Raw genomic sequence first — 27376 nt, 5'->3', positions numbered from 1 at the left:
GTGTCTTTGTTAGATGTTCTCTGAGTTAACTAGCATGTTACCTAATTAACCTTTTGTCACCAATTATTGTTAACAAGTGAGGGTGCGTGATTACTATAAATATAGGTAGCATAGGCACAAGTTTGTCATTCCTGAATGTAAGGGATTAGAAAATGGCAAAATACACTCAGTTAAGCAAAGAAAAAATACAGTCTGTAATTACTTTAAGAAATGAAGGTCAATCTTTAAGACAAATTGCAAGAACTTTGCAAGTGTCTGTAACTGCTGTGGCCAAGACCATCAAGCGATTTGAAGAAACTGGCACTCACGAGGACTAAACAAGGTCAGGAAGGCCAAGGGTGAACTCAGAATCAGACAACAGGTTAATTCGAGTCACAAGTCTGCGAAACCGACGATTAACTGCCCCTGAAATAAAAGCTCAGCTAAATGCTAGTAGAAGTACAGATGTTTCAACATCAACTGTTCAGAGGAGATTACGTGAAGCTGGCCTAACTGGAAGAATTGCTGCAAAGAAACTATTGTTAAAAGTGCAGAATAAGAGGAAGAGACTTGTCTGGGCCAAAAAACACAGAAACTGGACGTTTGAGGAGCGGAAGTCGGTCTTATGGACCGATGAAAATTTGAAATATTTGGGTCCAACCGGCAAGTATTTGTAAGACGCAGAGAGGGTGAGCGCATGAGTTCTGCATGTGTGGTTCCCACTGTCAAGCATGGAGGAGGCAGTGTCATGGTCTGGAGTTGCTATGCTGGTGACAGAGTTGGTGATCTTTACCAAGTCCATGGCAAGCTCAACCAGCATGGCTATCATAGCATACTTCAGAGGCATGCCATTCCATCAGGATTACGGCTAGTTGGGCAGTCCTTCATTCTTCAGCAAGATAATGACCTGAAACACACCTCAAAGTTGTGCAAGAACTATCTGGTGAAGAAGAAAAGTGAAGGACAACTCAATCTAATGACCTGGCCTGCCCAGTCTCCAGACCTCAATCCCATAGAACTTGTATGGAACGAACTGGACAGAAGAGTCAAAGCAAAGCTACCCACAAGTGCCCTACATCTCTGGGAATTGCTGCAGAAGAGCTGGAAAGACATGTGATTTCCTGCTGAAACTTGTCAACTGAATGCCTCGTGTTTGTGAGGCTGTTATTAAGGCAAAGGGTGGCTATTTTGAGGAATCCAAGATTTAGAGACAATTTAAAATTTTCGTGAATATTGCTTTGATACTCCTTATGTTTTGTATATTGTAACATATGTTTTCATTTTCAAGTATTTACAGAAACGTATATGACGTAAAACATTGTCAGTTATGAAAAAAACCTAGTTTCTGGCAAGTGTACTCAAACTTTTGACTGGTTTTTTGACTGTGTGACTATATATATATATATTATATATATATATATATATATATATATATATATATATATATATATATAAAATTGAATATTGTAGGTTATATTCAAAATAAAAAGGCAGTTCTATTGTTAATGAGATGTAACTTTTAGATGTTCAACAAACACACACACAAATATAAATTCTAAGTAGTAAAACTTGTAAAAAGTGCATTTTATATAATTTTATGTGTGTGTTGGAAAGGTAACCAGACAAACAAGTAGCTAATGCACACCGTAATTCAAAATGTGTGCAATAACACGTGAATTAATTTCTCTTGTTAAATGTTTTTATCTTCATGGCAACGCATGAAGCTGTCCATGATATTCAGAGTCATTCTTTTCCTACTTAGTAAGCAGACACGAATCTTTAAATATCCCCTCCCCTAAATGAATATGAATTGAGTAATCTACTTTGGTACAGACAATTTTTTTTCCTAAAATAGAACTGCACAGCAACGCATTTCCTGAAAAGTACGGCAAACAGGTCGTTAGGAAAACTGTCATGACTTGAGCAAGTAAACGCTGCCTCTGTATATGTGAATTATTTGGTGCCTAGCTCTGACGTTACTGTTGGATAAAGTTTATTAGGTTTTAAAAGGCTGTTTGTATAGAGTAGTTTGTATGAGGTACATTTTCAGGATAATAATTATGTCACTGCACTGTAAGCCATGTGGCTCACAAAGCAGAAAGAAAAGGTTTACAAATCCACAGCACTCTTTAATTAGAAATCATATTTGTTTATCCAGTAACTGAAAATGAATGAGCATAAGGTGGTAGTTCAGAGAGTGCTTAATCAATTTTATTCAGTGGGTGTGGAATTTATTAAAAACAGTTATTGTTTTTTAAAACCGGTTTAGTGTGTCAGTTTAAAGTAATTTTATAATGTACTGTGGTAGTGTTTTAATGGCCTACTATACTATGTCTGTTCTAGGGGAAATAATTCTGAATGACTGGCTGTGTGTACACACAGGGTTGAATAAGAATTAATCAGATGATATTTATTACAAGTTAAGCTCCATCAGTGTATGGTATAAATTACTGGTAATAGAGCTGTAATACTAGAAATAACATAAGCAAGTAGGGCTAAGTCAAGTCCTAAAACTTCTGTAATTTAGTGCCTTTTGTGTTCCAATCATCAAAATTAAAACGTTGAAGGCAGAGTTCCTATACTGTTTTTCTACTGTAATAACAATCTTGACTTGCATAAAGAAGGAAAAACATTGTGTGAAATAGCTCGCATCACTCTATATTGGTGTCTGATTCATAATCAGCAAGTACAGGGAAACATAATCTGTAATTGACAAACCCAGGACTGGAAGGCCACAAAAGCTGTCTAACAAGGATGAGCAATACTGGAAGATAATATCCTTAAGGAATAGAAAGAAGACAAGCGTTGAATTGACAACAGAACTGGCAGAAGGCACAAGTGTTGTTGTCTATCAAATCAACAGTACGAAGGTCACTGTTGAAATCAGAACTTAAAGGATGTGTTGCAGTAAGAATACCTCTTTTAAGCAAGGGGAACAAGACTGGCTAAAATATGCACAAGAACACAGAAATTGGACTGGAACAATGGTCAAAGGTGCTTTGGACTGTTGATGCCTTTTTTTTTGTAGTTTCAGTCAGCGTTCCCTCTAAGGCTAAAATGCGCACATTTTTCGCAGTAACTAGCCTCTCGCGGTAAACCTGTTATTTTTAGAGCATTCTAACAAAGCATTAACATAAGCATATACAGTCTGTCTTGCAGCTGATTCTCTGATTTCCCACTGTAAAAATGCACGTCACATTAGTGCAGAGCTCGCTTGGGCACCAGCGAATCTACAGGGTGGGCGAAGCAGGTATCTGGAGAATCTCTCATGCTGCTTGGTGCTGCTCATGAACTTTACACTTTTTAACTCGTCATGTAATTGAATACTAAAATTAGTGAAGCACAATCTTCCTGCATTATTTAGAAGTATAAATACTCCGGTAAACATAAATAAAAATCACAATACTCACACTTTAAGACATTTTTTGTTTTATTTCCCTTTTAAAAACCGTCCATTTCGGAAATCATCTCAAGCGTTTTGAAACTGGTAAAAGTGTAATCAGCACATTATTCGAAAATACACATTTATGTGTACAGTAATTAAAAAAGACCATGTCAATTTTTTTTTTTTTTGCGAGTTTATCCATCATGTGACTTCACTCCATGCCTCTGCTGAAACTTAACATGGCAGGTGCACCAACGAAGAAAAAAAAAAAGGAATGTTTCAGTAAGGTAGAGCTAAAAGAAATCGGATTATCTATATGAGGATGGTGTGATAGTATTCTTAAAGTTTTGCTGTAATTCGTGTGATCATGTATGAGTCAATACCATTAAATATCGTAATGCCAGTCGTAAACATGTAAAGAATAAGAAAGCAAATAAGACGGCAACAAGGGCAAATGCGTATTTCATTATTGTTTTGTTTATTTCTTTCCATGCTACCTGCCTTTAATGAAGCTATAATTAGCAATTTTAAATGTGGCCGTTTCTTAATTGAGTTATAGTTTAGACGACGACGAAGTGAGCTCAACTACAGTTGCTATATTGGTAGTGAATGCGCAGACGGTTTTGCGAATTGCTCGGAAAACTGCTATATTCCAGTGTCTCGCAACTGCTTTGTGCCATTTTGGAATATCTCTCATTTTGTGCCAAAGCACTGTTTTTTTGCGAGGCACACATTTAGCGAGCGGATTGCGTGAAGGTCGAAGAAAGGGCCCGTAGTCACTACACACCGTTGGTTTCATAAGACATTCTGTCTGGAGACACACCTTTTTTTTAAATCTTGCAAGTAACACTGCAGAATTAGGAAAGAAATAATTGAGAGGATTAATTATGCATTTACATTAAAAGGAGCACTAGTTAAATTACAATCGGGTAATACATAGCAGTGAACGTGTTTTAGAGCATTGAGCCAGTCAACACGCCTTTTGTCAGTGTTTCATATTTTATCCTGGTTATTATTATAATGTCAGTAAAACGCTAAACTTAATTTGTGGAGTGCTGGACATAGGATTACTCTCACATTCCATTGCTGGACTGTTACTAAACGGTTTCGGATTTTTTTTTTTTTTTATTATTATTATTGTAAATGAGAGCAATAAGTTAAACAGGTCTTTTTAAAACACCTTTATTTGTAGACTAAACTACTGTGTTATTGGAAGACTGTAAATATGATTCTCACAACTGTGCTGGACATTTGGTTTTCTGAACTGTTGTAATGTAATTCTTAGGTTTCCCTGCTTATTTTAATGACAGCAGTGAGTCAAGTGATGTCTATAAACATTAGGACAGGTTTGAAGTGTCTGCAGGTGCTTTACTCAGTGCAGATGCCAGCGTTTAATGCAGTAGTATAAAGCAGTTTTATGCAGGCCACCAATTATGCATGCAGTCTATATCTATAACAACCGACAGGGCTGCATAGGATCAGAGGATGATTCAAAATCGGAGGCAGAGCCACATAAATGTCTTGTTTAAAGTAATATTGAGTTACTTGTGTTGGAATATTGTTTCAAATTGTATAATGCAACAAAAATGTATTAAAAGGGTTAATGATAATAACTGATAATTTACCCTTTCTCAGTCAAAACGGCGAGTTTCTCAGTATCTAAAAAGCTTAGCAGGAACGCTGGTTTCAATATATTCCGTAATGCAGTGCTATCATGTTCTTTTATGTTTAAAAAAATATGATTGTTCTGGGGCTCAGAACTACAGTATCCTTAATATAGCCTATATTATTTAAATAGCCAGGAAGTTCAGAAATCAGGTTCTACTACCGCAAATCTGACATGAACTTATCCTACTTACACTTAATGTCACAGAAATGTTGTAAGCACAGTAAATCTCAAGAGTCTGTAGGTCATTAATTGTACTACCTGTTGGGAGCTGTCCAGGAAGCTACTTTACTGTATAGTAAAGGAAAATATTTTTAATCAATTCAAATTTAACAGGGATTGCTTCCATTTCTGGTACCTACCCAATAATTAAAATTATAATTACATATATCAGAAAGGTAGTTTTAATACAGAGAATTGGGGCTAGTCTGCTACAGTATGAAATACAAGTATGCAAATGTTCACTAGTTTAAAACATTACTTCAATTACAGAGATGAAACTAGGACTCCTAAATGTCTTGTTTTATAATTTTGATCTTTCACAATTGAAGTACAGCCCAGAGGAAAAAAATTAATAAATAAGAGTAATTTATCCGTGGTCACTTAATTCGGAAGGGGCTGATATTGATTAAAAGTCATCATGAGTACTAGGCCTATGTCTGTCTCTGTCTATGTATCAAATCAATCAATCAATCAATCAAACAAACTTTGTTATATAGCACCTTTCCTATTGGATTACATTCACAAAGCACTGTACAAGGTAATGAGGAACAATGCATAATACATTAAATACAGGACATAGTACATTAAATACAAACAGTAAAATAAATAAATGCAGGTATATTAATTACAGGGCATATTACTTTAAATACAGGGCTAGGATATTCGTACTACCTGTGCACTGTTTATGGTCGATACAGATTGTTCAAACCTGCATTTAGTGTTTGGTTGCACTGTATATCGCTGACCAATGTAGCTCCTTTGCATAACATATTTGCATCCATCCAGCTGTATATCATGATTCTTGCTTGCACTGTACTGCATTTTGTAAAACACTTTGTGATGGCTGTCCAATATAAAATGTGTTATGTAAATTGATTGATTGATACAATCTAGCAGTTGTACAGTTCTTTATTTCCAACAACTCAGCCATTTTAGTACAGTGACTTTGTGTAGATCATGCAACTGAGCATGCACAAACTGGAATGGGTTAAGGAATTAACCTTGCTTCTTTTGTTCTTGTGTTTGAGCCTTGGTGACACTGGAATCAGCATTGACTGGTGTGAGTTGAATAGACCGCACAGCTACCTTGGTCCCTTAATGACACTGGGGGAAGTGACTGAGCACAGAAAAAAGGAAGACATGTTTATCTATACTGTTCATAATGTGAAAGCACCTTGGGAGTCCTATTGAAAACCATGCACAGCTGGTCTCTAGTAAACGAAACAGCTAAGAATATGTGCAAGCTGTAATTCCTAATCAATTTCAGTCCTGTTCGCATATAGTGGACATGATAAAATTTTAAATAAGTTCTGCTTGGCTTCGTCCTAGTCTGTTTTCTTCCAGATGAAAACCTCTCTTGCACTCAAGAAGTGAAAATGACAGAACCTCCTACTGTACCTGGATACAGCAAGGGTGTGCAATTTTTTAAAACAACTTCTTGTCAAGGGGACAGAGTGCTAGAAAAATCTACTTGTCCTTCTTAAAAGTCTACTTGCCCGCTCTCTGTCGTTATTCAAACATAAAAATAGCTTATGCTTGTTTTTTCCACTCATTCCCTATAAGCTGAATTCAACTCCTGATGTACAGGTGTTTTAGTTTGTTGCAGCAAAGCTATGAAATCATTGCCAACTATTACTGCTGCTTTGTGGAATTCAGATTTGTCTTGTTCATCAGTTTTGTAACTGCTGAACCTCAGATTAAAATTATTTCTGTATAGCCTGTCAAGTTTCTCTGCATGTTTTTCACACATAATGCATGCGGTATTTACAGTAAGCACCATCAAATTCTGCAAAGACAAATTTTACAGCTATTTTTCCTCCTCTAGCATCTTGTCCCATGATGGCTAACTAGAACACTGCTGCAGCAGGGTGATCCTGGTTTCATACCCTGATGGTTTTTGTATTTTTTTTGGGAGGGCAACATTCTTGCCCTGCACTACTCTCACTGAAAAATATATACATGAATGAATTAATACATAAACACATTGCCATGAGATTTACAGTCTGTATTTTATTTTAAAATAATAATAAAAAAAATATATTGTACAGATAATCTCCTATATAAACGTTTACTTTCTGTCATTATAAACGTATTTGGCAATCTTCATGTTTTAATAGTTTCACAAATGATGGCTTGTGCATGTTCAATAAATAAGTAATATCACTTCTTTTTAAATCGAGTAAAAATATCTGTATTTTAATATAGCGTTTAAATATGGTAAATTAGGTTAGTAACACTAAAGTCGAAAGAAAAAAAAATCATTATATATTTTGCCTGAGAAAGTTTGTCTTAAAATGCTTCTAAAAAGTAAACTTCATCTTGACCACAAAGTAGACTAATTTCATAAATGACACAACACTTTTTTCTAATCCAGCTGGTTGTTGTGTTTTTTTTTTTTTTTTGTTTTTTTTTTTAACTTTACTAAATTGCTGCATTTAAATGTCAGGTTCATGTATTAAGAAAGCAGTGTCACTTATTTGCTAATTTACAAAAAACATAAACAATACCTTAAATCTGAAAGATTGTCTGTCTAGAAATATATGTGTTTTTCTACAACAGAATGAATATAGGAAAAGTAAATCTAAACTATTTTTCCAACAGGCAAAGCATAATGGCAAAACTTGTCCCTCACATTAATCTTGTTGTCTCGGGCATCGGGCGATATGTATTGCACAACCCTGATATAGAATCATCTAAGAATCATTTAAGTGCACGATGCTTGATCAAAATAGGTTTTACTGGAGTCATTCACTGAGCTCTGGGAAGATAATGTGATAGCCAGGGAAGATAATATAAACAAATTTATTTAAACTTGATTATCAGAAAGCAGTTTGGAGGTATTCAAAATATGACTGACCGGTGCCTTGTTCTGAATGCACAGGTCATCTGAGAGAGAGGAACATGTTGTTGATATGCCATAGAAGAAACAAAGACCCAGCCAGAGTTTATTTGATCTTATTCTTTCAGAAAATGACAACAAAAAATACAAAATGAAGTCAATCGAGCATCTTCATCACACAGTAGTTCCTACTACAGTAGCACTGCATGGAGAAGAGTTCAAAAGGCTGCACTATATGTTAAAGAGGACTTTGATGAAACTATGCATGGTCTTGTGATGCTAACATGCTGTCATGGTAGGGACTCTTATACCGTTATCATGCCCATCTGTCATTCTCTCCATTGTGAACACAACTTCAAACAGCCTGCTGTAGATGTTTTGTATTGCATTTGGCTATAATCTGATAAACAAACCTATTATACAAACATTTGTAACCGTTCAGGTGCAGTAGCCTACAGTGCAATTGTTACAGTGCTTGCACTGATTTGTATCCTTTTTGGTGGATTGAAGACATGTTGTGTGCTTACACTTGGTCACACAAAAGTGTTGCTTGCCATGGGTACTGAACTTAGATAAAATGAAGCAGCGTAATAATGGTGTATCTGAACAAATGTTTAATGTATATGGAGTTTCATATATTGTACCATATTGTATTCACAACAGTATATTTAAACAGACATATTCCAACAATTATTTGCTGTCTCTGTTTTCTTTATGGTTTTAGAACAACAGCAAATATCTCACTGATATTCAATTTGACAATGTCTTTAAAAAATTGCTACTCTGAGTCAGGTGTTTAGCAAAGTTAAACAGTTTGGTATTTTTTAGAAATTAGAAGGTTCAGTTTGTCACACTGTCTGTACGCCCTGTACTATTTATTGTTTTGTTGCACAGTGTGCACAGTATACTTTCTTGGTGTTGAGTTTGTTAAATGGTGCCAGGATGAATTGTATTTCTATAGAAATCAGTAGAGATGTCAGAAGTCATGTTATATGTGTGTGCTGTTTCATACAGTAAGACCTTCCTTATGATTGTGAGCAAATCCCAGTCTGTTCCTGAAATTGTATCCTCCACCACTCTGCCATCCTAGTTTCTATATTTGTCTATAAGTGCTGTAGTAGATTTTTAAATATACTTTCATTATGTGATTTTATAGAAAATATTAAAAAAAAAGATTTGCTTTTACTGATCTCAAAATCAATGATACAAAAATGAATGGACATACTGCCTATTTACAAAGCATATTGTAGTCATTCTTGCTTTGGAGTTTTGTTGCTAATGAAGCTTCCATTCATGGTTGTGTACACCCCCAGGCGTTCTGACCAATCACTTAGTGCAAAAGAAGTACCCTATGTTTGTGGAGTGAAATTGAAATCTCATGTTTCTTTTCTTACAGCAGGAAACCTCAGCCTCAAAAACCACTTAATATAGAGTTGATCTCTCTGCTTTCAAAGCCATTAGAACTAACTTTATTACATTTTTTTTTTGTTTAGACTCCACTGTGTAGACTAATAGGCTTCTGTATCTTGTCTGTCCGCTGGCTATTAAAGATTTGACCCCCCAGGAGCTTAAGCATGCTTTTCTCATCATCCCGATATGTGTTCTTATGGTCATGCAGAGATATGTTGAGAAAAAAAAAAAAGAGATCCGCAATCTCAGACATCTCAAATTAGATTTTGCTGGAATAGTGTTATTCATAAACAAAAATGAATTTTAATGATTTGTGTCTTTTATTAATTTGCCAATAGCTTACATGCAGCTTTGCTCCTACTTGTATTCCTATCTCTCTGTACTAGAGCAGTGCTATACTTGTGACTAAGAATCATAGGTTTCTGGTACAGTATTACATGCAATATTTTGCTGTGTCCGAAAGTTCATTCGCTAGCCAGAGATTTGAAGATTGTTTTAAACCTTCGAAGGTTCTGCACAACACATCAGAATGTAAAGCTCACGTTCGATTGTTCTGAACTTCCACAATTGAGTGCCAGTACAGAAGTGCCTTTGAATCACTATCGGCATTGCTTATCTTATCTCACGTGTTCCCCACCTAATGCCAATTGCCACTTAGTATGAAAATATATAACAGCTGCACCAGTTCACTGCAGCTTCAATTTAACAGGAGAAGAGTATACTTGATTGCAAATAAATATTTTGTTTAATTGTATTAGGTGTGTAATCGCTTCACTTAGAAGATTCCCCCTGACACTCTATTCAACAACTGTGCTGTGTTTCAACCAATGGCAGGCACAAAATGAAACTTGCAGGAGATGTAGATAAGGGTCTAGGCTACAATCTATAAAAAAAAACTGACAAAAATCCAAGGTTACGCGATTTGACCTGGATCAGGTCAAAGGTGACTGATTCACACAACTTTATCTTGTATTTAAAACGACACCAACACCAGCTTTTATTGTCAGTTGTGGAGGAAGGTAGGGTGGGTGTCCAAATCAGGTCAAGCTTTGATGACCTGTATCTCATGAATAGGAGGTCACTCAGGCCTATAATTTACACTGCAACCACTCTTCCAAAAAGTTAATCAAAATTAGAGGAGGTCAAGTGAATATTAACCATTTTTTGATTGATTTCATACGGAATGAACCTTCTTCCATTTGCAGATTGTTCAGTTCACTTCAGAATGCTTTGATTAAGCAATCTGAGTTTGGTTGTGGAAGAATGGGCTATAAACCTAATCAGATGTTTTTCGTTATTTTTGAAAACAGGTCAGTTTGTTTCTTTTCCATTCTACAGTACCAGGTATTTACCAAAACAGACTAAAAACTGAGACACGCTACAGTACATAAATCATGTTTACTTAGGTAAAAAAAAAAAAAATTTAAAAGGTCAAAATGGCCCAAAAACCCTGTCCTATTTTGTTGAAAAACACAACAATAAATTGCTTAAGACACTACAAATGAACAGTACTTGTACAGCCCAAAATATACTGTACAGTAGTACCACTATTTGGATTTGTTTGATTTCTCTCGTATTATACTAAAGCAAATAGAACAATAAACACCTACAAACTATTTGTGATAATGGCTGGGGGGGAGGGGGGGGGGTATGATACACAGTATTTTCTTTCAATTTAATTCACAGCACCCCTTAGCTTTGTCTTGTTCTTTCTTAAAAGAAAAACAAACAAAACAAAGCAAAACAAAAAAAGCCCAGCAACGACAACAATGAAACAAGTTAAATGTGTCGGTTTCGCTCAAGATTTTACAAACACAAAACGCTTCTGTATGATGAAATGCAGGGTGCAGTTGAGCATTGCTGTACAACAGAGCCTTTCTGCAAGGATTCAGGTCATTGAAATTAATTATTTACTGTGGAAGTCGTTCAGATCAGCTTTGTATGTCACGTAAGGTAAAACAAGCTTTTAGAATCGAAATAAAAAAGTCATAACCTAATCCTTTTACTATAGAGCATCGTTGAAAAGACCAGGCATATCCCATAATTACACTGGGGGTGGCGGTGGGGGGGTATATGAGAAAAGGCTTATAAAAAGCTTATTTTGAAAAAAAATATGCTGTATAAAATATCTGATAATTTGGATTTTGCTATCCAGTCAGCTGTAAAATAAGGTGTGCTACAGTACACCAACATTTAAGGAAGCTAGCCTATGCCAAAAATAGATTTGTAAAAATAAAATAAATGAACTTGTCGCTGGATTTCATTCATATGGATAAGTGAGTGGAATGACTGTAATGAAGTTGCATACTATAACATTGTAAGCTGGTTTACTATTTTTCTGTTACAAGAACTGACATATCTGTCTAGTTATTTAAGCGATAATGAGTAAGATGGTCTTCATTACTGTATACATGGTGGGATATTAGGTTGGCTGAGGGTCTTGCACCTACTTTATAGTACCATGGGTGAGCTAAAATTTCAAGACTAATGAACCAGCTGGGTTTATATATTGTCAATGTAAAAGTGCTTGTAAAAACTCCCTTCAGTACATTTAATGCATTCTGTACCCTATTATTTTTACCTATGTACTACCTCAACTGTACAGTAAACCCAACAAAGGGAGTACAGCTATGCTGACTTTGCATGCTTTATATTTTACATCTACTTGTTACAGTAAGTTCAGCTTTTAATGTTTTACCTCTTTACTTAAGCTAATCAGAGTTCTCCCCAGGAATTCTGTACAGCTGGGTGGCAGAACATTTTAGCCGGGAGCACTTTTAACGGAAAAATAAATTGCCTTACCTTAAATATATAATACAACAAAGAACTTGAATAATGTGTTTTCTTTCGTTGACTATATCTGGTTGTGCTTTTTATGTTCTACATTTTCTTTTTCATTACTGTTTTTTATTATGGTAAAGTTCACAAAAAAAAACATAACCTTTTCACTTCCTTTTTTTAGCTTAATTGGTGAGCTTTCATTTAAATTGTTTTCTTTCTGTTAAGTTTCCAGGGCATTTTGTTAATGCATGTCTATTTTAGTTTTTAACTGTTCTACATTCTTTGAATGCAACTGTTCATTTTAAACATTTTTTTACACAACAGTACTTAAACACATTTGGTCATCATCATAACTGTTGCATGAAACCAGAGTGTAATAATCCAGCACCTCTGCACCTAAGCATTTGTATATCAGCTGACAAGTGTCTTACTTCTTAAAGGCATCCATCCTCTGTACATGAAACCCCAATGTCTCTCATAAGCACCTGGGTACGTACTTTTATGCTATCACAACAAAAGGAATACCCTTTTTTCTTTTTTTTTTTTTTTTTTTTTGGTGCATATGTATAGCTATTAAATACTATCACCTTACAGTACAATAATACAACAAAAAATGGACTGAATGATAATACCCGAAAATAATCTTAATATTTTTAATAAAGTAACCGGCACAAATATAGTATTGTGCGGTGAATTGTGCTGATCACCGGCTTATTTTGAAAACCCTACATTCGTTGTCACTATTTTTGCTTTGAAAATAATTGGTTATTTTTTTAGCAGTCATTTTAACGTTTTAGCCTCTCGAAGTGGAGGGAGGGTTTTTAGCAATTTAGGAGGGGGTCTGTCTGAAAATTGCGAGATTCCCACAATTGTGCACGGAAATGCAAGCACTGCGGTGATACAGTATAGAGTGAATGAAAGCGTTGTTTACAGTACAATGTTTTGGGTTTTTTGGGGGTTTTTTTGGTCAGGATCTCTGGTCTCAGTTGCTTGTCTTTACCCTTGCATTTTCGGGGACAGTAATGTTGCTGGTCGTACCCCCGTCCCCCCACCTTCAGTAGACTAGGCCCTGTAGGCCCAGCCCCCAAGCATCTTTAAGAAGTGATTAAGAGCACTGAGTAGGAACCTTTCTATTGAATGAAAAGACCCGTCTGTGCAACCAGATGCAGGTTTGCGATAAATCTGCCCTGCATCGCCTGCACAGGCCACATAAATTAGATTGTTTGCCTGGCAGGTTTACCTCTCTGGGATATTTTCCAATGTCTTGTTTTACCACAGTGCCTACAATATGCTCAGTATGATTCTCTGTGCTCCCAGTCTTAAGTAGGACTTTACTCAGTTTCTCCTGCAAGAAATAGTATACTGTACAGCGGGGGTCTCCAACCCTGGTCCTGAGACCTACTGTGGGTGCTGGTTTTCGTTTCAACCAATGTTACTTAATTGAACCAATTATTGGCTTAATTAGTCAAGATTAACAGGTGTTCCAGATCTTTAGCCACTGATGATTTAAAGACACCTAAAACTTGCTGGATAGGGGCTCTCCAGGACCAGGGTTGGAGACCCTTGCTGTACAGCCTATGCAACAGGACAGTAAAATCCACCTCGCAGTACTTTTTGTGTAAATGGACTGTCCCTCACATGGCTAGTATGTTCACACAAATGGAATCCCTGCCATGTGCAGTCCATTCTGTAATATTCTATTGTGTATCTGCATCACTGTTGCAATTCAGTTTCAGTCAGATCTTGCAGAGGGCAGAAGTAATCCAACTAATCCTAATTAAATACTGAATATTTGCTCATGTTACCGAAATCCAATATGGGTGAGATTCTTTATGAGGAGTGTGCAGTACACAAACTGTTTTAAAAGTTGTCTGTAGTAAAACCATAGCAAAGTGTAATAAAACATAGTGAAAGCGTGGTTAAGTATAGGTACTGTTAGAATTGGAAAGCCCAAATGTATAGTAAAGAATATTAGAAAACATGGTACAGTGAATGGATTGTATCACCATGGGAAATATGTAACGTTTTATTTTCCCCCATACACACTCATTACAAAATTTACTTGGAGGGTTTTTACAGATATTTTACTGGCGTGTAATGTAGCAATACAGAAATTTAAATTCAGTTACAGATTGTATTCTCTCACACACACAGAATCAATTTGGTCGACTACAGAGATTTAAGCCTTTTGAGATCTTTAGTAAAATTGCTGTTTGACAGCATGTGATATGAAATGGATCATAATTGTTAATTTAATTTAAAAAAATGTAATTTAACCTTGCATTACTATTAAATGCATGGGATTGCACCCTGCTCCAACCTTGAAATAGTTTTTTTCAGTGTACAGCAGTACTAGAAATGCATTCAACTACTGTACATTTGTTAATCTGTATAGTGTGTGCCGTTCTGTAGTCTGTAGTAACTTACTAGTAGAAGTCCACCCTAATCTCACTGCAAGCTGTATTAATATTGCTAGCATGTGTTTAACTTTATTACACATACTGATCTGTAGTGTAAATACATGATATGACATGAAGTGTATGTCCTATGTTATGTTTTCTTTAGAAATGTGTGAAGGGTAACACGAATGATGCTTGTATATAAATTTATTGATGTAGCCTCAGTATTTATTAAGTCAAAACTGTTTTTCGCAGTGGTATTAGAAAAGCTTAAAGATGCAGCGTGACACTACAGCATCCTTTGCACTGCAGACATCACAGTCTTTGCTGTGTAGTGATTATAAAGGGAGTGGTAGAGTACGTTTTCGATTCAGTTCAGTTGATTTTACATTGTACCGTATTGGAAATTGGCACAAATTTTTTACTCAGAATTACTCTTGATTGTTTTCAAGTGAAGCGCAGATAGAATGATTTTAAGCTATGTCTCTACAGTAGGGTTGGCCATGCTCTGGCTCCAGCTCCAGACAGGATGCTTTAAGGCTGGTACTTTGTGTTATTTCTTTTTTCTTTTTTGTAATAAAATGTTTTTGTTCTTGACAAGGGGTTGGTGCTGAATGTTGTTGTGTAAAGCAATAGGCAGATGTGATTGCAGGAGTTGTATTGATATACTGTATATCTTTTTCATAGATTTCATTAATGATGCAGCATTACACTGGCCCCATATCCATTCCCCTGGTTTTACCACATTATGTTTATTTAGAGTTACAAAACTAATACATTATTGAGAAAATCCAGCTTCAGGGTGTGCTATAAATATTTTTCTTTTGTTTATCAAATTAGGTTTAAGGTTTTATTTCTTCTGTTCTATTAATGATACCCATTCTCAGGTTGCAGTAGAGATTTTCAACAGAAAACAACTTGGTGTGTTTTTTCCTCCTGACTTTTGTTTACATCCACCATTACCTTGAAATGTTTTTTCCAGCTATTCTTTGGGCAAAATATGACCTCTGAACTAATGTGGCTGCTGTATTCTTATTTGTTCTCATGGTACAAATATAAATTCAGCATTTATAAAAACTGAACCCTAGCTCTCATCCTTGCTCGTAAAATAAATAATAATTTTTAAAAAATGAATAAATAACTGCACTGTAATTTCACAGTCTACTGTATACCACATCGTCTCAGAACGGCCCATTATTTTATCAGTATTTGCTCTAATCCCTGCCCAAAACACACCAGCCATATTTCAGGAACATTTTTTTTCTTTGCACATTCTCTCAAGTGTCCCTTGGATAGTTTTGTTTGCAGTATGCAGTAAATATGTCTATTTTTGGTCTGTGAAAAAATCTCAATCCCCTTTTACAAAAGGTTTGGAACCCCTGCCTACTGTATACCCTTAAAATTCGTATGGTATTTAAGACCGTTATCTGACTGTGTACAGTATGTTACATTTTTTACATGAAGGTGTCTGAAAGCTTTTGAAATAAAATTACAGCTTTTTTTGTGATGTGCTGTAGGGTGTTGTTTTATTGCCATTTCTGACCATAGGATTGAGGTATTGAAATTAATATTATAACCTGACAGGATTTTTGGGTAGCAACATGCTACCAAATATACTTTAACTTCTAGCCTTGATTTTTTTTATACAATCTATGTAAAAATCACTACACAACATTTTCAGGAAGTTGGGTACTGTTTAAGGGAGGCATTTCAGGATAACATGCTTGATCGTAGCACAGGTCTTTATATATATATATATATATATATATATATATATATATATATAATATATATTATATATAGAAATAAATCTTGCATATCACACAGAGTTCTTTTTCATTTGCCATGTTGAAACTGAAGCACAGCTTCTGGTGAGGCGGTAAATAAGTGCAAGGTTTTTTTGTCATTTCTAGCAAATACGAACATCTGATTTTTGCATCCCAATACATGTCAAAAAATATTAGTTTGAATATTCGGATATTTGTCCCAGCACTAATTAAGACTGGCCCAATTATTGTCTTGTACTTTAACATACTGTAAGTACCAACCCCAGTTTTGCTTTAATAATAATAATAATAATAATAATAATAATAATTGTATGTAGTGTATCCACTTCTAATGCATGTATTGAAATACTGCAGTGTATACCAGTTCAAAGAGGCTGTACGATTTATGTATTTGAATTTGGACTCTTTCCAAATACAGACAGTTGTACATTAATCCTGCTTATTTATGTCCTAAATATGTAATCCTATAGTAGGCCTACTCTGGTTTAGAATCACTGTCTTAAACAGTAGACAGTAAAAACAGCACAGTATGTGGTGTCTGTGGGATCTTTTTTGTCACAAAAAAAAATTGTTTGACTACTTCCAAATTCATATAATATTATGTTATTTAGGGCTTTAATTTGAAATGGTTTACATAATTTAGAAAAGACTTTGTACCTGTGACCTTGATTCTGAAACTTAAAATTGTCTTACGCCTTAACCCTTTCTGTACTGGGATACAGGGGAGCAACTTTGTGCACGCTGTAACTAATTAACTCTGACCCTTCTTACAAAATGCTTGTAATGTCTCTTTGTTTTGGGTGTAGAGGCTGTCGTATTATAGTGGAATCTAGTCCAGGATTCCATAACTAGGAATCTGAGTCTTCTCCATGGAAACCTAACAGACCAAATGAGCCTGGCACACTGATCTGCACATATATGCTGTACCTTTTTTAAGTAATTAAATAAATCTCATTTGTAGAATAAGAGCCAATAGGACATCAGGCTAAAGGGCAAGGTTTCATTTGTATGTATACAATAGCCCAGGTCGGGGAGTATCAAATGCATTTGTAAATATCTACTTTATCACTGTCCCCTTGGGCAGGTAATTTGACCCTATTTTTCAACGGTCTCTAACCCACATGTACTGTAGAAGTTCAGTGTGATAACAAGCAAGACACTGAACCCCTGAAAATGATTGCTTTTGAAAACTGATGGAGATGGGCCTTCATTACTGTAATTGGAGCCGTAAGGCATCATAAAAAAGTTTTCAAAGTGAGATCACCCTTCCATTACCATGATAAAAAAAAATATACAAAATTATACACATTCTCCAGATGTTGAATTTTTTTGTGTTTGCTTTTTGTTAGAGGAAGTAACAGTGTTATTAAATAAAGTCCCTAGTTCAGCGCTCCAGATAAGGTTTTGGGTCTGGGAGTAATTAACCCTCTAATTTTAACACATTTGGAAATGCGTTAATAAGTTCTGAAAGAATTTGTTTAATATTATAGGCACGTTTTTATTAGCGGTTGCCTTTGACAGTGGTTCAAGTTGATTTGTAGCTGGACTGGAGTGTCTGCGCTTCACCTGTGTAGCATTCTTATTCTTACTGTGATTGGCTGCAAAGACAACAGAGCTAGTCAGAGATTGGATAATGTTTGTTGGGTTGGTTTTGCTTGAGTAGTTTTAGGGCAGGCAGACAAGCTGTGCAGCACAATTGCTGAGTGTATTTTTGTTCATTAAATTTCATTTTAGTGCATATTTCTTTTTTTTTTTTTATTTTTAAATGCTTAAAACCGGTAGGTCCCGCAGCTTATATGGACCGCTGTCCTAGTTACTGCCTGTTAATGTGTGGAGCTTTAAACAACTGTAATGTAAAATGAATGTACTGTAGATTCTGAAGGAATATTGTTTGTAGATTTCCTGAACACCTACTTGCCTTGAAGGAACAGTTGCTTTCTGTTTTTTTGCATGAGTTTTAACTAGAAGAGAACTCTTTTCTTTGTCCAACAAAAGAGAGCATGAAATTCAGCATCACACTTTCAAAGAAAAGAGTACATGTTGTATGAAAGTTCAACTGTGCAATACAGGGTGAAATGTTCCCCTACCTTGCTACTTCGACACTGATATGAAGCATTCTTTACAGTACAGGTACTGCAGCAAATGGTCTGCATTGTTGATAATCATTTGTCCTTGTCAGCAGAAACAGATTAATGTTTTGAGTTATTTTTCCTTGGCCTCTTTACAAGTCAGCAATGTTGAAAGTGTTAAACTATTTTTTTGTAGTTCACTACCAACAATCTGAAATATTCTCTGTATTATTTTTGTATTACTGTACATTTCTCATGTTTTGTACACACTGCAATCTGTAGCTTTTATCAGCTGGCATCCACAGGCAGTGGTCCGTGTACTGTAGGGCTGGGCAGTTCAGAAATACAGTATGTTTAAACACTGAACAATTCATTTGTGCATGTGTGCCCGTCCTAGGCTGTTGTAAATGTACTGTTCTTCAGGATGAGCAATCCAAAACATTTCCACTGCGTAAACAGTATGTTAAAGAATGGTATTTTATGATAACTGTAGGAGATTATTGTTTATTTCTTTGTTTTTCAATTAACTACATAATAACTGATTGAAGTAAAAACCTGAACTGGACTAGATCTCACAGGGAGTTGAGTACCACTGCTGCACATTATAATGTAGGCCAGTGTTCTTCACTAATTTTCAGAGGGGGGCCACTTTCACCGATAAGACATCAGTGTGAGAGCCTCCACAACCGCCTTTTTCACATTTGTGTATTGTCGGGGGCCACACTAAAGTCCACCAGGGGCCATCAGTGGCCCGTGGGCCTTGCAATGAAGAACACTGCTGCAGGCTAAACTTTAATAACCTACCACCAGTCGTGTGGCCATACACTGTGTAACATTTAATACAATGGGTACTTTCAGCCCAGGAATTCTTTGGTCATTAACTGAGCTTATTGAAACACATAGTCATTCACATATTTTGAGAGGTTTGATTGACAGATGCTGTATAATTTCTAAAGCATACGATGGATAATAATGCTGAATCTCTTATAGTAGTGGCTGCAAATATGGTCTGTATGTAAATATGTGTCATGCATTAGCAATAATGTGTGTGTTTATTCTCAGTTGCCATGGAAACCCCTAGACCTGTGCGTTTTCAAATAAACAAATGCATATAAAAACATTTTCTTCTCTTTTTTTGCATTATAGAAGGAGTTCCACGGTAACTGTATTATAGAAGGGAGTACATTACTTTACTGACAACAATGTCATTTAAGACAAAAGTGCATTTCTTCGCCTTCAGGTGGTTTTCTCATGTAATTTAAAACTGATTGATTAAACCACTTTGCTAATTATTTTGTGCATTATTGGGTTATTTGCATATTAATGTTTTTTAGAAGTAAAACTTCCACAGATATTCCCTAAAGACAGATTTTTTCTGTTTTTACAATTGCTCTACACAGACATGACAGTACTTCTAAGTTAATATTTTTTTTTTCCAAAGTAATTATACAATTATTATTTTCAAATATCCTTTTAACACACTTTATAAATCTAAATGATACAGAGAGGATAACCAGGACACGTTCTTTGTTCTGTCGTCTCAGTATGACAGAGTTGCTGTACCTGTAGATTTACCAATGAGACATAAAAAGGTGCAGCATGAGGACAGGTCCTATAGGAAATTAACATGCTTCAAGTACTGTGAAAATGAACCAACAGCAAATATATTGTGTCCAAAACTGGCATACTGTACTGTACAGTGGCAGCTGGTGGCCAGAAATAAAATGTGGGGGCAGAAAAAAGGCAGAGGTAATCCCCGCAGCCAGCCACAGTAGAATCATATTATTGTATTATGACATGCAACACTTTTCATATCTTGATGTTTTAGCCCATTGTAGTTTATTGTAATAACCTTAACTATTACACACTGCCAGTGAATGTTTAAAAATGCACTGTATGCAACATTACTACAGCTATAGTCGAGACTAAAAACACACTTTTATAAAATGGCTTTCTTATCGTAGTGGTTTTTAATGTAACTTTAAAATTGCTGCTTTGTATTGTGTGTGTATACTGTTATTTAAATATCTAATAAACTTTCATTAAGTTGTGCCAGTCAGTACACTCCACTAAGACAAACAACATGACTGGCAATGAATGTGATGAGAGAAAAGTACAGCCTTGGGACGCTGAGGAAGTGCAGGCTCTAGTTTCTCTGTGGGCAGACAGAAATGTTCAGGAAGATCTGGAGTTGAAATGAGAAACTTTTTATGCCCGAATTTCTCGTGATTGGAAGCAAATGGACATAAACCACGGGTACGGTACACTTAAATTTTACTACATTTCTCATCCTTGACCTTTTATTATATTAATATAAAGAAAAAAAGCATCAAATAAAACCATTTAAAACTTATTTTCAACTATGGCTCTCGTTGCGCACCCAAACAATAAAGCACCTTAGAAACAACAACTATCCTTAAACGGGATATCTTTGGCAAATCATATTTTTAAAACCACCTTTTTTCTCCATTCAACAGAACTAATTGAACTTTATTAAGTCGATTATAATCAGTAAAAATTGTGGATTATAAAGAAATTCCTGAATATATTTACAAAATACAGCGATACAAGACACAGCTGTACCGTTGGTCAGTTAATTTTTTAACTCGATTTGTTTACTCATTTTTTGACAAACTGAGTTAATTAGTAACAATTATTAATAACAACTGTCTTTCGCTGCTGTAGTTCAGCTCTGCAGTGCAAAAACAAGACAGGCTCTCCTGGGCTCGGTAAAGCCCCGGCGCGGCTCGGTTGTACCGAGGAAAAGAGGAATAACGCAGAAGAGGCACAACTACAAACCTATTGCTTCATCAATCTGCCATGCAAAAAAAGGAGCTTCATTAATTTCTTTATTGATCTCTTCTTGCTCAGTAAATGTAATGGTTGAAAACAAGTCATTCTGTATGGTTTTTGACATCCTAGTAAATACTACTAATTCGTCATAGCAAGCAATTATTTCTCTAAGTTTCCTGTAGTTTCCCCTGTTAAGTGAATCTGGCATTTCATCGTGACCACGGAATGCTAGTTCCAGCCGAGCTAGATATGCTGTGGCTGTTTATAGATATTTATCCAGATTTTTTAAATCAGTAAAGCCATATTTTGTCCGTGTGAGCGAACCACCACATTTGCTGAAAAGTAAACAGGCCAGGAAGACAGTTATTAGCTGCACCCATGGTCAGCCAATCCACTCTCTCATACCAACCACTCTGAAAAGATCTGTTCTTGTTAGAATTTTCCGTTTTATACAAAGTTTTTCCATGTTATCAGGCATTGCAAACAGGGTCTTCATCAGCCGATCAACAATGTTATCCTTCATTCTGCCTTTTAAAAATGCCTGCGCAAGACAAGCCCCAAGGGCTAATAAGACGATAAAACAGCTGTTAAAATCGCCTTCAGAAAACTAGATGCGAAACTGAATGATACAATTTCCATTATTTAACAGTTCACTCATAAGCGAGCGTGCTCGGGACAGCATTGCTTCAGCAGGGGGCAGGCAGGTGTGCAGCTCCTCCAATTAAAAACAGGGATCAGACCACAAAATCTGCCATTGCAAGTACTGTGGTTAACAGCAGATAGGAGTTTGTATCAGAGGCTTGTCTACTCAAGGGAAGAAAAAAAAAAAAACTGGGCCCCTCTCAGCAGTCAGAATTACTCTTAATATAGCAATGTTAATTCTAGGGTTTAAGTTAAAATGTCCTTTTTTTTCTTTAATTTTTTTACAATACTTGTATTTTCTTTCATATAATTTTATATAATATATATTTTTTTTTTTTCTTCACTTTGAAATTAAGTGGAGGCTTCCTCTAAGGAGCCTCCACTTGTACTGTAGTGGTACTGTAAAGTATTTTTGATGTTTTCTATTAGTTTGTTTGATCATGTTGAAATGTGTTTCCATGTAGTCACAAATAACCTTTCTGGTATCTCAAAAGGAACATTCAGGTTTTTAATACGTTTATTTATGTATTAATTATTTGATATTTTTTTTTTTTTTTTTTTTTTTTTTTGTGCAGTTGCCTTCTTGTTTGCCATTTTAATTGGAAGCAGATAGTCCCTCTAAGATATATGATATGGGCTCAGGTCCTTATGAATAATAAACCATTCTCATCTTATGAGAAGCAGAAATAAGGTGTATTATTTCTGAGTGTTGCCCTCCAGCTATTTTTTTAAGAATGGAAATGCAGATCTCTTTATGGAACGCTTGCATTGAAAACTGTGTCTGCTGGATTCAGAAATACATTGTTATACTCAGGAGCATATAGAATTACTAATGAAGACATAACGTATCAAATACAGATTTTATTTTTCCATTCGATCCTCTTAGCTGGTACCCTGGGGATGTTTTGTTTTTGTTCACAAAAACTCCCATTTTATAGGATTTTTAATCTAAATACATTCCAGCTGATGTCTGTTGAACAAAAAGAAAGTGCAGTATAATCATATGTAAAATCTAATATGTTTGGAGCATACCGAGTTTTATATGCAGAAGTTTGATTGGTTGAATATATAATGGACCACCTGTCTCAAGGAATGACAGACCCTGAGCTTAGCAGTGTGAGACTTAATCAGGTACCACCAATGCTCAAATACCCAACACTTTCAATACTATTTTATTGGGGAATCTTATATAGTTTTACTATAGTTAACTTTGAAGCCAAGCCTACAGCATGCTGTTAAAAAAATAGTTGCATTGCCGTTATACCGTCTTTTGTATGTTAAAAGAAAACCTACTCTGTGGTAATCTATTGAATAGCTTTATAGTACAGTATATGTTGGCAGTTATTAAGTAAATGCTATTTCTGCTGTTTGTAACGGCATATCCCTTTTTTTCACAGAGGAAATTAAAGCAGAAACAGAAACTTTAAGGTAAGCGCTGCTTTTTTCTGCTTTTGTCATTTTAGTTTTTTCTTGCACGCTATTCTTTGTGTTCCTGTTTTGTTAGGACTGTGTATGTCTTGATTTGCTTTTGGTTCCAATCTCTCCCTGATGAAATACAGCTATGTCTTATTTTAATGTCTTGATATTAAATAGTTCTTCAAGTCAACAATGTTTGTTTCATTTATTGAGGGAATTCTTGTTTATGGTCATATTTTCTGTGCACCCATTCCAAGCTCAAGTTAAAATCAAGTACTGATTAAATTCTGTATACCATATACTAATGAATTGAGACTGTTCAGATCAAGCTCATACTGATCAAATATCAAGTCCAGGCTGCCACAGGTTGCATATTTGTCTCTTGACACCTGTTTCTGTTCCTTTTTGGACATGGATACTGTACTACAGTAATCTGTTTGGATTACAATAATCCGTCTAAGCAGTTTGGGTTGACCGAGTTCTGCCAGCCAGAACTCGTAAATGGGGCTTACTGTCCCAGTTGAAATTGTTTTCATATATCCCTTCTGTTGCTGATGAATCCTTGCATCTTAGTTGGGCTGTGCTGGGTAAATGTTTATGTTAGTTACAGTACTGTAGGTATGGTAGGCCAGTTCAAAAAGTGTTACTGCTGATCATCTGAATCAAAATTAGCAAATACAGTAAGATCTGTACAAGCATTTTCAAAATGATTTGACCTATTAATTACTAGAATATTATATTTAAGGTCAACATAAGTGCCACTTTGGAGACAGCAAGTGATGTTGTGTCTGCCAGTTCACCACCCTTCACTGCTTTAGACTCAAATGTTCGGACGAACCAGCCAAGCGAATGATCAAACAAGAAGAATAAAAAACAATTTTAAAGAGGGTAAATGTTAATTTGAAAAGGATACAATGTTGCACCAAAAGCATGAAAATATAAAGATAAAAAGAAAGATTGACTGTTGAAAGTTGACAGTAGTTAAATCCACCATTGCTAATCCAAAATTTTTCTCTTTTTTTTTTTTTTAGTCCTCCCCCTGGAGATTCCAAGTCTAGCTCGGGCACTCTGCCGCCACTCAAATCAAAGGCAACTTTTATTGAAGCAGACAAGTACTTCTTGCCTTTTGAGTTAGCATGTCAGTCCAAATGCCCCCGGATTGTCAGTACATCTCTAGACTGTTTACAGGTCAGTACTCATTAACAACTGGTGGAAGAACTTGAATGTAACCCCCCAATTTGTTTTTACAAGAATTCCTGCTGTTTTAGATTGTAACATCCAAGTAAAGCTGTTTCATCCAAGGTTAAAGTTGAACCATTATCTGCATTACATTCATTTTATTTGATTACATTATTCATTTTATTTTCTTTCACATAAAACATGCAAAATAAAGGTTTGATCAGTAGGGGCAAATGTGTGTAATATTACACATCCTTGTGGGTAGCATTTTTATTTAGACAAAAGGAAAAAAAAAAACTGTTGACTTGTATAGGTTTCAAGTAAGTTCCCTTGTGCTTGAAGATTTCTCTAGGCTTTATTTATTAAGGAGAGGAATCCTTATACTGAGCATTGTGGGCCCATGTATGTTTAAGGTTTTATAGTAAGTGTTCAGTATATCTTTTAGCAGACATCTGGCAGCAGTAAATATCCTCAAGACAGTTTTATTTTTAAACAGACTGACTGCACAAGAGATAAACAAAATGAAAACCTTGTTTCAATATGAATTGTATGCTCTGTATCTTGGTAACCTTTGATAAATGTCCTTTGTGTGTGTGTGTGTGTTTCTCGAATAAACGTTTTGCTCTTTACATCTTTTAGAAACTAATTGCTTATGGACATCTCACTGGAAGCGCCCCAGATAGCACAGCACCTGGAAAGAAATTAATTGACAGAATAATCGAGACCATATGTGGCTGTTTTCAAGGTCCGCAGACCGATGAAGGTGTTCAGCTGCAGATTATAAAGGTTTGCTTCCTTTCACTTGGTATGACAACAGGGTTGAGATCTTTTCACCACAGGGGTGGGCATGGTTAGTGTGTGAGAATGGGGTCCGACCGGTTGCTCTCAGTTTTCTAAGTAGAGTTTGATATGTTTATTCTGAACTGTCTTGCAGTATAATGCTGCAGACCATCTTGGTTGTTTTTACCCTGGGCGTAGCTGAAACTGTTTTCTACATAATGTACCGGTGCTGAACTTGTGTTGCCCGCACGCATTCCCTGGTGTTCCAGCTTAGTTATAATTTGTTTGCATGTTGTCGTACAGGGTGATTTATGAAGTCACTTGACCATTTTCTGCTGCAGCTGAAGACAAGCACACCTAGTGGAGTTGAAGGGTGCCATGAGGGCTGAGGTGCTGTTTGTCACTTAGAAAAAGCTGCCTTCAGATTTTTTGTTTTTTGTTTGTTATATTTGCCTTACTATTATATGGTGCTTGCAGTGATTCCAAGTGGTTTGGTGTTTTGCTGCTCCGATATTGAGAAAAAACAATGAAATAACTCAATATCACGCAACTGAACCAGTGAAAATGTTTGCAGACATCGGAAAAATATGAAGGGAAATGCATCGTGATTTAAAGCTACCTACTCTTGCATGTTCTCCAATAAAGTTATCCAGCTCAAGACAAATGGTGGCCATTATGTCAATCAAGCTTGCAGTAGATGACATTTTCTAATTCTGCAAGAACTGTTAAACCGAAGAGCATGCTTATACACGCTCTTAACGTTTTGTGAACAGGACCAGTGTCCTCAGACAGAGATCTCACAAATATGTTTGGACATGGATTTCCAGGGGACGGTTTTTCAAAATTTATAATCTGGATAACAGTGACCAGGATTTTGTAGCCCTATATTTTGTGATCGAGACTACTTTTATCTGGGTCGTTTTGATCAGTTTTTTCAGAAAATGTCACTGCTGGATTACATTAATGTGATTATAAATAGTGATGATTACGAAATCCGTTTTTTTTTTTTTTTTTTTTTGTTTTTATTTATTGTTTAAGTAATTTCAATCTCCAAATCTAGGATTATAAGATCTGGATCACTGTTATTCAGATTACAAGAAGACGTCTTAATAAGGGTTGCACTTTCTGAACAGCAGTACACACCTTTGCAAAATAGTATTATTTGATTATTTAGGACAGAAATGAAGGTACAGTTATTTTATTTTATTATACACTAGAAATTTTTCCAGCAAAAATAAAATTTTTTAGTGTACATTGTTTTCAAATGTTTTTTGCTCTACCTCCTAGGCTTTGCTTACAGCAGTAACTTCTCAGCAGATAGAAATTCATGAGGGAACAGTTTTGCAGGCTGTAAGAACATGCTACAATATCTACTTGGCCAGCAAGAATCTTATCAATCAAACAACAGCCAAGGCTACTCTTACCCAGATGCTGAATGTCATTTTTGCACGAATGGAAAACCAGGCAGTAAGTAACTTTCTGAAATCATGTTTTAAATGTCTGTGAAAAATAGCTGTCTAATTTTAATATCTATCTGTCTGTCTCTGTCTATCTATCTATCTATCTATCTATCTATCTATCTATCTATCTATCTATCTATCTATCTGTCTCTATATATAGTTTTTTTTTTCTTAAATAACCAAGAATCATCAAGAAAAAAAAAGACAGACCGGTAAATGTAAAGAGCTGTCTCGAAATGCTTGAACTTATGTCTTGTAAGTTGAGTTTGCATTGGCTTGCGTTTGCATTGGTAAAAGCTATGACAAGGTTTAAAAAGTGTTTTGCTGCTTGTTGTTGCTTTTCTTATGCTTGCTTACTTACAGATCCTAGATTGTTGCGGTATGTTTTGAATGTTAATGCAGAAGGTTTTTGAAATCTGTATTCAGTGAATTCAATTTTTTGGTCATGACCACGGCCACTAATGTAAAACATTGAAATTACGGTTCATGTGTATAGTACAGTACGTTTTCTTGAAGTTTTGCATTATCATGCTACATTTGCTCTGTAGCACAAAACGAGTGTATCATCT

General features: G+C 35.6%; 1 protein-coding gene across 1 annotated transcript in view; it reads left to right on the top strand.

Annotated features, from left to right (window-relative positions):
• The window catches only part of LOC121314341 (brefeldin A-inhibited guanine nucleotide-exchange protein 1), a 76297-nt gene that overhangs the window by 3335 nt on the left and 45586 nt on the right, over positions 1-27376 (top strand). The window contains exons 2-5 of the mRNA XM_041247480.1: positions 23370-23400; positions 24420-24576; positions 25207-25353; positions 26635-26814. Coding sequence (XP_041103414.1) covers positions 23370-23400; positions 24420-24576; positions 25207-25353; positions 26635-26814 — 515 coding nt within the window. The remainder of the gene's footprint in view (positions 1-23369; positions 23401-24419; positions 24577-25206; positions 25354-26634; positions 26815-27376) is intronic.

This window comes from Polyodon spathula, chromosome 4, assembly GCF_017654505.1.
Source record: "Polyodon spathula isolate WHYD16114869_AA chromosome 4, ASM1765450v1, whole genome shotgun sequence".
NCBI lineage: Eukaryota > Metazoa > Chordata > Actinopteri > Acipenseriformes > Polyodontidae > Polyodon > Polyodon spathula.
Note: the sequence above shows the minus strand (reverse complement) of the source record. Positions and strands in the feature narration are given on the sequence as shown.